The sequence below is a fragment of the Hippoglossus stenolepis genome, chromosome 23, assembly GCF_022539355.2.
Source record: "Hippoglossus stenolepis isolate QCI-W04-F060 chromosome 23, HSTE1.2, whole genome shotgun sequence".
In the NCBI taxonomy this organism is placed as follows: Eukaryota; Metazoa; Chordata; class Actinopteri; order Pleuronectiformes; family Pleuronectidae; genus Hippoglossus; species Hippoglossus stenolepis.
In genome coordinates this window covers 4615592-4629813 of record NC_061505.1, presented here as the reverse complement: position 1 = coordinate 4629813, position 14222 = coordinate 4615592, and the positions used below count along the sequence as shown (strand labels likewise).

General features: G+C 44.6%; 2 protein-coding genes across 2 annotated transcripts; one reads left to right on the top strand and one right to left on the bottom strand.

Moving 5' to 3' along the window:
• Positions 1 to 2624: 2624 nt before the first annotated feature.
• Positions 2625 to 8666, top strand: si:ch211-237l4.6 (uncharacterized protein LOC446130 homolog). Its single transcript, XM_035148742.2, has 3 exons — positions 2625 to 2853; positions 7568 to 7657; positions 7746 to 8666. Exons 2-3 carry the CDS (start codon positions 7573 to 7575, stop codon positions 7916 to 7918), a joined length of 258 nt encoding a protein of 85 aa, XP_035004633.1. The 5' UTR covers positions 2625 to 2853; positions 7568 to 7572; the 3' UTR covers positions 7919 to 8666.
• A 185-nt stretch (positions 8667 to 8851) lies between these two features.
• mettl3 (methyltransferase like 3) lies at positions 8852 to 14090 on the bottom strand. Its single transcript, XM_035148734.2, has 11 exons — positions 13741 to 14090; positions 12975 to 13165; positions 12394 to 12846; positions 11591 to 11766; positions 10761 to 10974; positions 10486 to 10673; positions 10241 to 10279; positions 10021 to 10129; positions 9850 to 9915; positions 9634 to 9746; positions 8852 to 9337 (listed from the first exon to the last, which is right to left on the bottom strand). The coding sequence occupies exons 1-11, from the start codon at positions 13841 to 13843 to the stop codon at positions 9235 to 9237; spliced, it is 1755 nt and encodes a 584-aa protein (XP_035004625.1). The 5' UTR covers positions 13844 to 14090; the 3' UTR covers positions 8852 to 9234.
• Between the last annotated feature and the right edge of the window lie 132 nt (positions 14091 to 14222).

Sequence of the window (14222 nt, the reverse complement as noted above, 5' to 3'; positions counted from 1 at the left end):
TTCCAGGGTGATTTCTGACCAGCGAGCTCAGACTCACTCTGAGAACTCATCTGGGTAAATTTCCACTGGGACAAATCTTTGCAGCCGACGGAGTGGCCTCAATAAGCCTAAGACTCCGGCTGCAGAGCCAATAAACAGCTATGAGCCATCTAGTCAGCTGATAAGAGCCAACAACGATATACATGCTCAGACCTGCCAGATGGGAGAACTTTCCTCAAGTCATATTTTAATGTGTTGACACATAATGATGAGATCATGATGATGTTGCAAAATATGGATTTTAGGTGCAGTTACAGTGCAGGTCAGGCTGATGCTGAGGTGGTTCGGGGCAGTTTGCATCTGCTCCACGTTGCAGAAGCCGCTTTCAGATGTAAAGACTTTGCCTTTCACGTATGCAGCGGGACATTGTCCGAGTCAGACGCGTTCACGACAACAGGAAGATGTCCAGAGCGTTCAGGTGAGGGGTGGAGTCTGGATGGAGCATGCACGTTTGTTTTACAGCACATCGACACCTGCGTCGGTTCTTATCGCCAAAAGCTGTCGTATCTCATCGTCTTTCCAAGACGACCCCTTTGTCGGAGAGTTCTATGTGTGTTGCTCCTATACTGAGATATTCTTCATCGTCATATTCTCCGGACATTTTCCTGCGGTATTCTCACATGGGCTCACTCGGACATTCTCCGGATATTTTACCAGGGGACTCAGGAGAATGTCCGGAGCAACTGACTCGGACTGACTCTCACAAACAGCCCTTCAGGAGAATTTCAGGAGAATATCCGGACTTCAGCGCGTGTCCGAAAGAAGCAAGGCAGATATGAGACTGTGTGTGAGACTCATTCGCGCTGGTGACAAGCGACACCCGACCACACCTTTATTTTTTCTATCACTTGCTTGGTATTTCAATCCTCCGAGAATCGTACGTTGACACACTGTTCTTTCACGACAACATTTCAAAACAGGTTTCTAATAATTTAAAGTGAACATGAGCCGAGAAACAGGAGTGAACAGGAGAGAAAACAAGGAGCATTTGCATGGACAACAAAATGCCAGTAAAGTGCTCACTGAGTCGGGCTGTGTTGGAATAAAGTGGTTGAACGGACAGAGAAAGACAGAGAAAAGTGTCCGCTGTCCCCTTAAGAGTCACGAATCCGTCACGACTCTGTGACGCTGCTGGTTCTTCTCTGTCGCTTTAATCCACATCAGATTAAAACACTCTCACTCTAACAGGAGAGGGATTTCCTCTACGGCTACGTCTCCCTTTTATCCACGGCTCCAACACTGCTGCTTCATATTCACTTCCTTCATCCTTTCTTGTTGTAGAAGTTTTGCTTGTGGTTAAATAGGAAAACTAGCATGGCACTCAGTAGAGCTCATTCCCCTCCGAGGCCCAACAGTTCCCTTAAACTTGATCAAGCCGCACAAGATTTGAAACAATATCAGTCCCCTAAATATGATAAGATTCATAAATGAGGCCCTGGAAACATCCTATCTCCTGGATGCACACCAACATTTAATGGATTCTGCGACTGAACAATACAACATCTTTCTCTTTTGTTTTCCTGAAATGCTGCTAAGTAACAGACAAACAATTAAAACGAAAATGAAGAAGTGGGGATTGAATGGCGTTTGGAGGAGTCATACCTCCGCCACGGCTAACGCCTCATCTCGCTCGGGTAAAAGAAACTGAAAAAAGATTTTCTGGAGCCGCCAGTTTATCCAGAATCTGATCTAGAATTGTGTCACGCCCCACCCTGCCACTGAATTATGAAAATGGGTTCAGCAGTGTTTGAGTGATCCAGATAACCAACAGCAATTATTACATAAGCTCCAGGTGGAGGTGAATTAGTTTGAACCTGACTTAAATAATATGCATGAACGCAAACCATCCAAACCTCCTTCCCTTTGTTTTCACATCATTTAAGCATCAAACTATATTTAATTCTATTACCCTCACGTCACACTTACACGGAGGAAAGTGTGTTTCTGTCGTTTCCTTTGTTTCTTACAGTTTTGATGTGTATTGTAAAGGTGCTCACTGCCATATCCAGTTGTTTCGCAATTAGATTTACGATTTACAGTAACACTAATGCTGAAAAACTGCATTTTTAGAGCATCTTTGTGACTAAACACAATTCAAAGTGCTGCAGATATTCCAACACCTGCTGAAATCTGAAAATGGAAGTAAAACAACACAGTCAAAAAGAAAATGCTACCAGAAGCCAGAGAGGACACGTTACTGTTGATGGTGACCTCTGACGTCTCTAAAGAGGAGACACCTCCCACACATCAGGATCTGTCAACAGCTCACTTCATGTGTGACTGAAGAACAAATGAATCTGTTAGAAGGCGATTATCTCCTCGTGGTAATATAGAAACCTATCACCCTGATTTATCAGTTTGATGAGCAGTTTCATGGGAGTAATTATATTACCAAGTGCGCGGCGGCACCACAAAGCAAGGCGTGCAGGAGAGTGCAGTATGTATAGAATGTGGGATGGGTGAGAGGCGGACGAGGAGGACAGGAGCGCAGGGGGAGGGATGGAGGCAGAGGGCGAGGGAGGGGGTGAGGGAGGGAGAAAGCAGGCGTGTCCACTCACTCACTCAACCACCGTGCTCCGGGGATTAGCTATTTAAAGTTCAGTCCCTGCACAAACCTTTCCATTGGCAATAAGGACGCAGCAGGACGCACAGGACTGGGCAGCGCTCCCTGGACCTGGACACACACACACCCACACACCGAACCACTGTGTAATGAAGGGAAGCAGATGAAGAGAGAATAGACGTTGTTGTAGCTGGGGATCATTATCAAGAATATCCAGTTTCCACTGCTACTCTACAAGGTTTTTCCACAAGGTAGGTAACTTGGTTTATTTATAAGTGAAAAAAGAAGCTGTTAAGGCCAAATAAAAGGTCAGAAGAAGTAAAATAATCTCTTTGAACTCCAGAGCTGAAATGTAACTTGCTTTTCTGACAGTGGAGCAGGGGGGCGTGTCAGTGAGAGGGGTCCTGCTCATAAATAAACCTCATGTCTGTTCTGGTTCTGGTTCTGCTGCTGTTTGTGAAAACCTCAACTTGTATTTTGCACCCGAACCCGTCATCTGCTGCTCTCTGACTGTTCCGTCTGCAGGTTTATAAGTGATATTCTCTTCAGACGTATTCAAAACTAAGTCTTCCACTTCCTCGCACTTCAGCTGCGTCAACAAGCGAGTCTGTGATTGTTTGTTCTCGGAGACAGACGAGGGATAAGTGATGAGTGTAGTGCTCCAGATGAAAGCTCAGATTAACCTGTCTGGTGCAGCCTCTCATTCAACCTTCCACCTCCAGCGCGCACGGAGGCTCTCCAACCTCGTGCACGAGCCCTACGCGAGTTAACAAAATAAACAAGAGGCAGGGAAAAGTCGGAATTACAGAGTTGTAATACAGCTGATTACAGATTATTAATATGTCAAATAAAGGCGTAGAAAGAAAGAAAAATATGCACAACCACTATTTAGTGTCTGTGTTGAAGTAAAAGTGACAAGTGACAGGTTAGGGATGGAGGGAAAGGGATTAGGAGGCAGCGGGTCGGCCTTTTTGTATTTTTTGTTGTTGTTGTTGTTGTTATGGGTAAGATGTGAAGAGGAGGCTTCACCTAGATTATCTTTACGTTTTTAAATTCACGTAAAGATAATTTTCATAGAGTCCCTAAAACCCCTGCAGTCAAACCCCTCAGTAAAAGCACACAAACATGCTGTTATGGATTTTGTATTTATTGATGCATTAAACAGTCAGTGACATTTTGATTACGTAGCATAATATCTGAAGCTGATTTTAACAAATCTTACTTTGTACTTTAATCCATAACAACACATTATATTGTAAGTGATATTCTTATTAGAATTTTTAATGCAGCTGCAGTATCTCACATGTCAGATAAAGGCAGAGCAAGCACAACATTTGCATCTGAGCTGCAGTGAAGCAATAAGAAGGTAAATGTGTCTTTAAACAAAGTAGTTGACCAAATAAACTTTACTCATGTTCCATCAGTGATATTGTTGCCATTAGTTTGATGAGTCTCTCTAATGTTTCGAGCTGTAGCGGAGCCTGACAGCTGCATCTGTGATGAACATGAAAGAGGATTGTACGCTGCCATCGATGGACAAACACACACTTCTGCAGGTGAACGTGTACAGTGTGTGCGTCATCCTCCCTGGCAGGCCTGTGTGGAGCTTTGTGCTGAGGGCAGGGACACAGAACCGCACATTTTCTCTCACAGAGCCCCAGGGCCAGAGCGTAAAAAAGGGCGTCTCAGTGCAAATGTGGAGCTGCAGGAAGATTCTTATCGCGTCACTTTAAGCACATGAGCGCCGCTGCTTGTTTTAACAGTGTTTGCAGAGCTGATAAGGGAACGAGTGACGACAGAGGGGGACTTGTAAAAGTGGAAAATATATGGAAGAGAATCATATTTAACCCTCCCACAAACTCCCTTTAAAGTGATGAAAACCTGCCACGCGTGACACAGCGCAGAAAATAAAAAAGCCGCTCAGTAATGTTCCCCCGGAGGGATTGTGTGATTGTCACCTCCACCGACACGTCGCCACTGATTGAACGAGTAAAGCCACATTATTCCGAGGCTGTGTGTTGCTCACAGCGGCTGCAGAAGAGACAAACAGGTCAAGCACAAGTTTCAGTGCCTTCCCTTTTACCCCCTTTAACTTCCTCCCTAAACCTGCCCTGCGCTAATTTGGTCATTTTTATCACATCCTCTTCTCTGTCTTATCTCTTCAACTTAAACTAATAAATCAATAAATACATTTCTAAATACACCACGTGTCCAGTCAACCTGTGTGCAAATATGTGTCGGGTCTGTGCAATAATGAACCAACCACATCTAATAATAACGACAACCTTTCACTGGACATGTAGAACGTGACCAGTCCCAAGGCCTCCTGTCTTCTTCTAGTGTTTTCTCTCTGCTGTCAGTGTGTGTAGTTGTGTGTGGTTGTGTGTGTGTGTGTGTGTGTGTGTAGTTGTGCATGTTTGCCATCTGAGGTTGTTTTTCTCCTTCAGCCTACCAGGGCGCTGCATGCTGCCAGACCCCCACAACCAATCATGGTCACAGGCCAAAATTCCTCACCATTGACCAGGCACTTAGCACTGTGTGTGTGTGTGTGCCTGTGTGTCTGTGTGTCTCTGTGTGTGTGTGTATGCGTGTGTTTTTGTTGCCCATTTTCCAGCATAAACACTGGCCCAGGATCTATCAGGACCAGTAGACCTCATGGAGACCCAAGCTTGGTCCTAATGAGGCAACAAGTAACTAATATTTTGAATTTCTTATATCTGCAAGCACAAGTCCACCTACATGTGGGAAGCTGTGTCGTGCACTCTCTCCCTGTGCTCAGTTTACAGTGTGTGTGACTGCATATTGTGAGAACCTCTGCCTTGACCAGCACCATAATGGGCTCCACTGTGTGTGTAAATGGGGATTGGATTTCAGAGGCACACCTGAGTGAAACAGAGAAGGGAGGCGCACGAGAAAACGAGAGAGAAACTGAGGATCTGTGGATTTAGAGTCGTTCACTTACTGCAGCTCCGTCTCCTCTGGCCTGTGTGCAGCGCTCTCCCTGCGACTGGGTGAGTGTGAACGGTACGTGTGAGCCGTCACGTCCCCACACGATTGCCTCACACCGCCGAGCAGCACCAGGGATTAGCAGTAAACAGAGGAGGAGGAGGAGGGAGGGAAAAAAGGGAAAAAAGGGAAAAAAGAGAGATGTTAGTCCAACACTGGCCTCCTTCACGTCGCAGTCATAGTTCACAGTTTGTCATCAGATATCCAAATCTTTCCCTCTGTGATCAGGGAACAATGGGGCTCAGTGGATTATCACAGCAGTTGGTTTTACTCATCAGACCGACCAGGCTGCTGCTCTGGCTCCGACGCTGCAGGGAGGATTTTAATGAAACTGCAGCACAGTGAAAATACATTGACAAATTCCTGGGACATTATTATTTGAAATTCGATGGGACAGTAACTGCTTCGAGGAAACAATGTGCAGGAATACTTCAGGACGTGCAGAAGCAGTGAATGAGGCGGTCAGAGCATTCATAAATATGTTATTAACACAAAGGTTTTTTTTGTAGTTTCATAATGAATCAATGCTACGTTAACAAGTTTCAATATCACAATTTAAAAGAGTATAAATAACTATATGCTCCAAAACGTTTACAGCCATGCAGGATTCTGAGATAACGCTCCCCCTCTGCAGGGAAAGACTGCAAACTCTTTGTGGTCGCGTTGTGTTTTGATTCTTTATTTGTGCTCAATACTCTGTGGTTGTTTGGTGACTTGTTGTCATTGTTACGCTCCATTTTGTACTCTGTTGTATCTTTCGTGGTCATTTTGCATCTGGGTGCCCATTTGACAAGATATTTTACATCTCTTTGAAGTCCTTTTTCGTTTCTAGTGGTTGCTTCATGTGTATTTTTCAGTTTCATTCTCTTTAGTTTGGTAGTCAGTAAACTTCCCATCCTGTCATAACCCATGAACTACATCAGTTTTTATTGGAGCCTAATATAACTGATATTTAAACTATGCCCGACACTGCTGAAGTTCGATCATGTAAAGTTTTGTGCAGGAGCTTTAATCTTTCTTCTCACTCCTACAATAGAAGCTCTGCTCCATTTCTCGTGACCTATTTCTTAACCTCATTAGACTAAAATAAAGACCTTTTTTCTTTCTACTCTAAGTAAATAAAGCTCAGCGCTATCGTGTGGCCCTGACTTTATCTTATCTCTCTGAGGTGCCACGATTGGAAGGACGATCCTCCGGGAAATTAGCTGTTTGAATTACTTGCAGCTAAGGATACGTCTCTTTTGTCAGAGAGAACCATAGACTGGATGTAAAAATGGACATAGAGTCTGGGGGCAGAAAGTAAAGCTGAGGTAGAGGAGAAACTTGTAATCTCTCAAATGACCAGCAGAGGGTGACTCCATTGGTTTCTATAAAAGTCTGAGTAAACGACTCTACTTCTCAGTTGATTTATAACGTCAGGAAACATTTTCAGGAGTGTAACCTCTTAATTGACAGCTAGTAATGTCCAACGGGTGCAGGTTGACCGACAACTCGGCTGAGAGGGAAAAGTTTGTCTTTAATTGTCTTCAAACCAAAAACCATGGCCTCACAAGAGTTATCCACCAGTTAATCAAAGCTCCCACACAGCAGATGACAGCACAGTAAATCTGTGTGAGAGCTTATCAGTGTCCCCGGCTGCTGAATTCCAGTGACGTCCTTTTTCCAGGATTAGACAGTGGACAGGATGATGATGATGATGATGATGATGGGGCTGTAATTAGTGAGTGATTGGCTGGTCACCGGGTCACCAGGCCACTCATTGCTGATATCGTCAGCTTACATTAGGCTATCATGTTACAGTGCATGATCGTTATTCCATCAAACTGTGACCTGGTGAGGGGGTGAGGAGCTTAAACGTGAGCTGGAGGGGAACTGGGCATGCTGGGAAATGCTGTATATTTCAAATTTGAGAGAATTTCTTTGATATTAACGCGTCTGTTCATTCTCTTCTCTCTACAGACGTCATGGGTGTGAAGATGCTGCAGTGTTTCCCATTCTACAGACGCTGTAAAGAGCGCTGCAAGAGCAGGCAGTGCCCCCCCGCCACAGGTGAGGAGCAAGTACAGAAAATCAAATGTAGAGTGAATAAAAAGCAGCACAGTCTACTAAAGCCCGACCTTCTGACTTCTTCCCTCAGTGCCCATCGAGGAGATGAAGCCCCGTCTGTCCTCGACGACATCCTGCGGCAGTGACGGCGAAGGAGCGGGAGGCCTCAGTCGGGGGTCACAGATCTACTTCTCCACCAAGGCCCGGCTGTCGTTCAGACACCAGCTCGACAGCAACATCAACGCAGTGGACGCCACCTACTGAAAGGAGGACAAGGGACTGGGAACAGGCCACAATTCACATTTTGACCCGTCGGTCTGTGCTGCCAACAAATAACTCTGGATGATTGATTAGATCCAAAAAGGGACAAGTGAAAACACACTGAAATAGACTTAGTTTCCAGTGTTAGTGATTTCAGACGTCAGAATACTTCACGGAGCGGATCCACGGCCCAAATGGACAGATTACTGATGAAAGCAAGGACAACAGAGACTTGTTTACAGCGTTCAACACCAACAAGTGCATTATTCTAGTTGTTTTCTCGGGCGGGTGGGTGAGGGAAGTTTTTGTTTTTCTACTGTGCTGTTTTAATTTCTATTTTTAGCAACCTCTGTGGGGAAAATGCAGTTTTTTATTTCTAAAGTGCAGATGACATCATGGCCCATCGGGGCGTTTCATAAAGCAGGATGATGCAGAGTATGGATATTAATATCTCAGTTTAAATCTTGAACTAATCATATTTTTAAACCTAATGTTGACATTTCTCCTAATCTGCATTGATTTAACTTTCTAATCCTGCCCTTTGACACAAAAACCTGCTTTTTATTCATATTTTTTTCAAAAGGAATTAACCCTAATTATAGAATAAATGTACCGGGGTCATGTTGACATGTATTATATTTCAGATTTGAGGATATTCAACAGCTGCCTCTAGTTACTTCCTTGTTGTAAAATACATTTCGTAAACTGACCTGCACAACTATTAAAGTTCTCGTAGGTATTTTGTAAGTCACACTTGGCTTCGGCTCATTCTGTCTTTATATTTTTATAATTAAAACACTCCTGGTAGCATTTGATATTAAAATATGTCGACTTTTTAACAAACCCTAAGTTTAAGGTAAGCAGAGTTCTGTGTTTTGCCTAAAATGAACAGATATGAATGTAAGCCCTGATCCCGAATGACTGTGAAAAACCTGCTTTAATGTTTTTGTCCTTTAATGCAAATCATCGGCTTTTCAAATACACAGAATGTCAAAAGAAAATATCTTTATTCTTGACTAACAAAATAAGAATGTACATAAAAAATGCCTCGTGTTTTTATTGATGGTGACTGAAGTTTTTCTGCATTAATCACGAGGTTTACATACATGAATTTATAAAACATTGCTCCAAAAGTGATTCACACACATTCTTCATGGGGTTTCATTTCTTTTCCGAGACACAGACTATGCATCTTGTTCACAATTTTTATTTTAAAAAGTAGTTCCAGATATATAAAAAAAAAAAGAAATGAACAAAAACAACCTATAGACAAACTTCTCTAGACCTATGACCAAAAGATGATCTCATCACTGCGTGTTTTAGGGTTTGGAGATGACGCCGTCTGGATAACGCTTCTTAAACCGAGCCACGACCTCAGGATCCAGAAGATGAATTCCATCAAGCTGGTTTCCAAGAGTTACCCTGGAGGGGGAACAGTGGAAAGCAGGAACAATCATAGACTGTAAAGTAAGATGGACGACATGTCGACACTTCCTCCCACTATACAGAAATGATGTGATTTGGATCCAGTAGCAATCAGGGGACGGAGCCGCGGTATCGAGGTCCGGACACTACACGCGTTAGACCAGTCGTGAGTCTCAGTAGACAATCGTGACATTTCACTAGCATCTAATACCTAATTAAAACAACACTTACCGTACAAATAAGCAGTTGAACATGCATCAGTGTAAAAGAACGACAGAAAATGACTGAATTACCAGTTGGGCTGGACGTTGTGGGGTCGACCGAACAGCTCGATCTTCCGGGTGCCGGGCGAGAGTCTCTCTATCATGCCGTAGATTTCATCTGGTTTGTGACTGGTGGAGCGAACCTGGGGAGAGAGAGCGGGCAGAGTTTAATAGAGCAAACCTTTCAGGCTGAAGGAGCCGGATGAGGTAAGTGCAGCATGTTTGACAGGAGAAATGGACGTGTACCTCGGCCACAATGACATCACAGTCCAGACCTCTATTGAAACCCTGCGGATTTCCCTTCACGCCCACCTGAAGGGAAACAAACCACATGTCAGGAGCAGCAGCAGCAGCAGCTCAGTATCTTCCTCCAAAACACCTTCTAGCTACGTGACGGCATATTACATGTAAACCTACCAGACAGTGCTCCTTCCCGTGGTTCAGCCAATGGCCCGTCCTCCCAGTGCGGATGATTCTCTGCAGCTGGTTGGTTTTCACCCATATGATTTCATCAACACGCTCATAACTGAATAAATAAAGCAACGAAAAGAGGAAACGTATCAAGACATGGAATCGAATGGGGTGCAAATGAAAACTATGACTTGATGGTGGGAGATTAAGGGAAGGAAAGACTCACCCCCACAGGTTGAGGCACTCTCTGCCTAACTCCATAGCCCTGGAAGGAGAGGAGCAGGGCACACGGTGACTTTAACACTATGCAGGTTCAATCCCCTTCAAATTTTGCAGACTTAAATAATCTTAAACATGAAAAACCTCATTACTAATACTCTTAACTTTTGGGGGGAATTGAAAAATGACACTCCTTCACTTAGGGCAGTAACTCCGCCCCCACCTGGAGAGAGCAATCCACCCATTATTTACCTGCCGGTGACCCAGAGGAAGAGGAAGCCATCGTCCTGCAGGATGGGGATGTTGAGTTTTCTCATCTCGTCGTCAGTCAGTGTTCCATAGGGCAGCTCCATGTGGATGTCCCAGGGAGGGTCGGCCATCACCACGGCAAACTTACCCAGGATGGAAACGTCCAAGAAGCGGATATCACAGCAGATCCACTGCGACACACAAAAGCACAAAGAGATTAACAACCGTGCTGTCCCACATCATCTCCCTCCCTCGCCTCTCCACGCTCTCTCCCTCACCTGTGAGGGGAAAAGTTTGCCCTCGTCGCTGTCTGTGTCCTCGGCGTGGAGGCCGAGCTCCGTGGTGCCCGCCTGGGGCCCGAGCAGACTCCCCTCGGCCTCTGGGGGGCTGTCGATCTCATAGTGGACGTATTTGCAGGTGTCCATGTGGAAACACGTGTTGAGGAAGGAGCAGTCGCCGAGGCTTTCATCTGTGTGCTTGTTGATGATGCGACTGGGTGAAGAATAATACACATCACAAAGGAAACAGCTTCCTTTCAGGTTTGAACGGAAATCCATATATAATCTCAATATTTGATTACAAATAAAACTGTATGTAGCAACTTACACATGATTTCCCTTTCTCAAAATTCATTTGAATTATTTTTATAAGCTTGAGGGAATAAAATCATCAATCAATGATTGCATATGTAGTTATTGATCTTCTTGGATTTATACCTTTGTGAGATACTGAACCCCAACAATGCCTCAAACATTTTTTCGTTTAAATGCAACTAAGAAGAGACATAATCCTTCTTTTACCTGTATTACAGTGCCCTCTGCAGACCAAGCTGAGTATAAACACTGAAGTTCAATTCAAGTTCATCGTTTGTCTAAATTAAGTGTAAAACTCTGAATCTATAACAGTAGATATAAATATCGATCAATAAATAATCTGTCAACCTTGGATTAAGTCTTTAATGCTGCAGAGGCAAAGCAGTTAATACTGGTGCAGTCAGGACCGATGCAAGAATAAAAAATTAAATTACTGTTTGTTTTTATGTTGATTATATATATATATATATATTCAATGATTTTTGACTATTTAAAGTATGCTGAGAATCACTGACCGGAAGTGTAGCTTGGTGCATGGCTGCGGCGTGTCCCCGGAGCGCACGCACTCCTCTTTGGTCCCGTGGTCGCAGAACTCTTGGACCTGAGCTCGGCCCCGGGACCGGAACTTCTCCACGATGGACTGCTCCTTGGCTGTGCTGGCATTTAGCAGCTCTAGAATCTCTCTGCTCACCTACGCACAAATAACATGGGATGAGGAATTTTTGGCACATTTCATCTGTTCACCACCGGGAGAGTGGGGACCGCCTGGTTCCACAGACACTCCCTTCTCTCTCCAAGCAGTTCCCAAGGTCAGGTTAGAGATAACAGTACATTGTAGTGTCTATGCTCAGGGACTCTCATATCTAACTCAGATGCCCAGACAGAGAGGCCCCAAACTCCAAGTCTTTTGCATATTTCACCAGTGGCAAGAAATAAGGACACAAGGTGATTTAGGAATGCATGCTCTGGGCTTAACCATACAATAGGATGTGAACACCTACATGTAACATAGAGAGTGAGAGCAATTCTAGCATTTCATAGATGTGCTGTTGGAATGGGTGACGCAAGTAGGGGAAGATATACTGGGATGCTGTGGGAGACTTCTTCAGACTTGGGGGTGACAGTTGCTCATGTTACTCTGTTAGCGTTTGAGTTCTGCCTGAGTTCTCCTTTCACCAGCTTCCAGAAAAGAGTCCATAACAACCTCCATGTGATGCCCCAGCAGCAAACACACACAGACCCCCTATAGCTGTCTGATTGTCTCCTATTTCGATTCTCAATGGTTTAACATTTCACTGGTCACAACAATCATCGTTACCTTCTTGCTCTGCTGCTCTTTTGTGGACTGCTGGTTCAAGAGGCTCTCGATCTCCATGTCTACATGAGACGACTGGCTTTTACTGCTCCTGCCCTTCTTCTCAGCCCCGCTCCCTGATGCTGAGGGCCCTGCCAGCGGTGAGGTGGAAGCTGGCGTTATAGAGGTGGCGGATGCGTGTGGCGGAGAAGCAGAGCTCTGTAGTGATGGCGAGAAGCCCGCAGTTCTTTTGTTGTGGGTTTGATCCTCTGCTTTTCTCTTGACGCTGGCCCGTTGGGCTCCAGCCCCAGTTCCTATCATAGCCCATAGTTTTGTGTGGTCCACAGCTATGACGACCGTGGAGGAGGAGGCAGAGGAGGAGGAGGCTGAAGTGGACTGTCGGACCTCGATGAGCTCCTGAGCTGAGAATTTGAGCAGCAGACTCACGATGCACCCGTGACTAACAGCTGATTCAGACTGTGGGCAACAAACAAATAGAATACAATGAATACAAAATTAAAAAACAGTAATATAAAATTGTCAATATGACACAGCCATGAGGGCTTTTCTATATAAAACTCCCGGACACTGAAAACCAGACTCACGCTGTTGAGTTCATTCATGATTGCGAGAGAGTCTGTCGGGAGTGAGATACTCAGATCAGACAGATATCCCAGCAGCCTCTTCTCCAGTTCAGGATCTGGTGGTTTTTCTGTCTGCTCCTGAGATGTGACAGGAGCTGACGGAGCTGGGCTGTCGCTCCGAACCGTGGAACTCTCTGTGCTGCCTCCGCCATCTACGTGGTGGAGAAGGGACAACAGTTAAAGTTGTTTGTTTTTTTAACCTAAGTGAGACAGAGCTAACCCTTACACTTACAGTATATATAATATTTAAGGTTTTCCATAACTTAATAGGTTTATTTGATCAAATTCAATGACACAAATTTTTCTATTCTGCAGTTTTGGCAATTTTCAGTCGTGAACAATGTGAAATCTTGCGTCATCTGGATGTGAGGTTTTGCTTTTCATTACATTAGTGCTCTTACATATAATTATGGACTGAAAATGGACGATGAAAGTTAATTTTACAACAACTGAGATTCAATAGGTAATTTTATCAATTAGCCAACTGGGCAAAGTAAGAGGCAACTTTCAAGTGAGGTGAAACTTTGACAGCTGCTCATTTGTTGACATTTCACAGTATTTTCTGACAAACGCAGTTAAAATGAAGACATCGCAGAAGCTTCTGATCACAACGAACTTCCACGTTTCTCCATTTATGTTAATTATAACTCATTAAAGAGCTTTTAAATCTGATTTAATGACTTCATAAGAATAACACTGGTTGTATTTGACCCGGCTCGGATCGTACCCGCGGACAGTTGCGCTGGGTCCTTCCGCCGCCGCTGCAGCCTCTCCCGCAGAGAGTCCAGCTGCTTCTTGTGCGCCTGGATGTTGCTCCACGTGTCCGACATGACGAGCTGCCTTCACCGGCGATAAAACACACCGACACCCGCAGAAATGAATCGACCTGACGGCACAGACCAGCACAGACCGACAAACACAGACAAACACAACCCGCCCTGCAGAGAGCGAGGGTGTCTGGTGCGCGCGGGAAACGTCTCGACCCCTCCGCTGGACTGGAAGGTTCCGCCTCACAGCAAAATAATAACCCTGGCGGTTATGTTACATGTTTTGGATACAACTATCACGATTTCATGAACATAGCTTGAATGGGAATATTTAAAGGAATCATAACTCTACAGTAAAATGTATATTCGTGAGGAGGGGGAATCATTTTCAGCGCGGACTACTCCGACTTCCGGCGTCACTGAAATTAAAATCCCCGGTTTC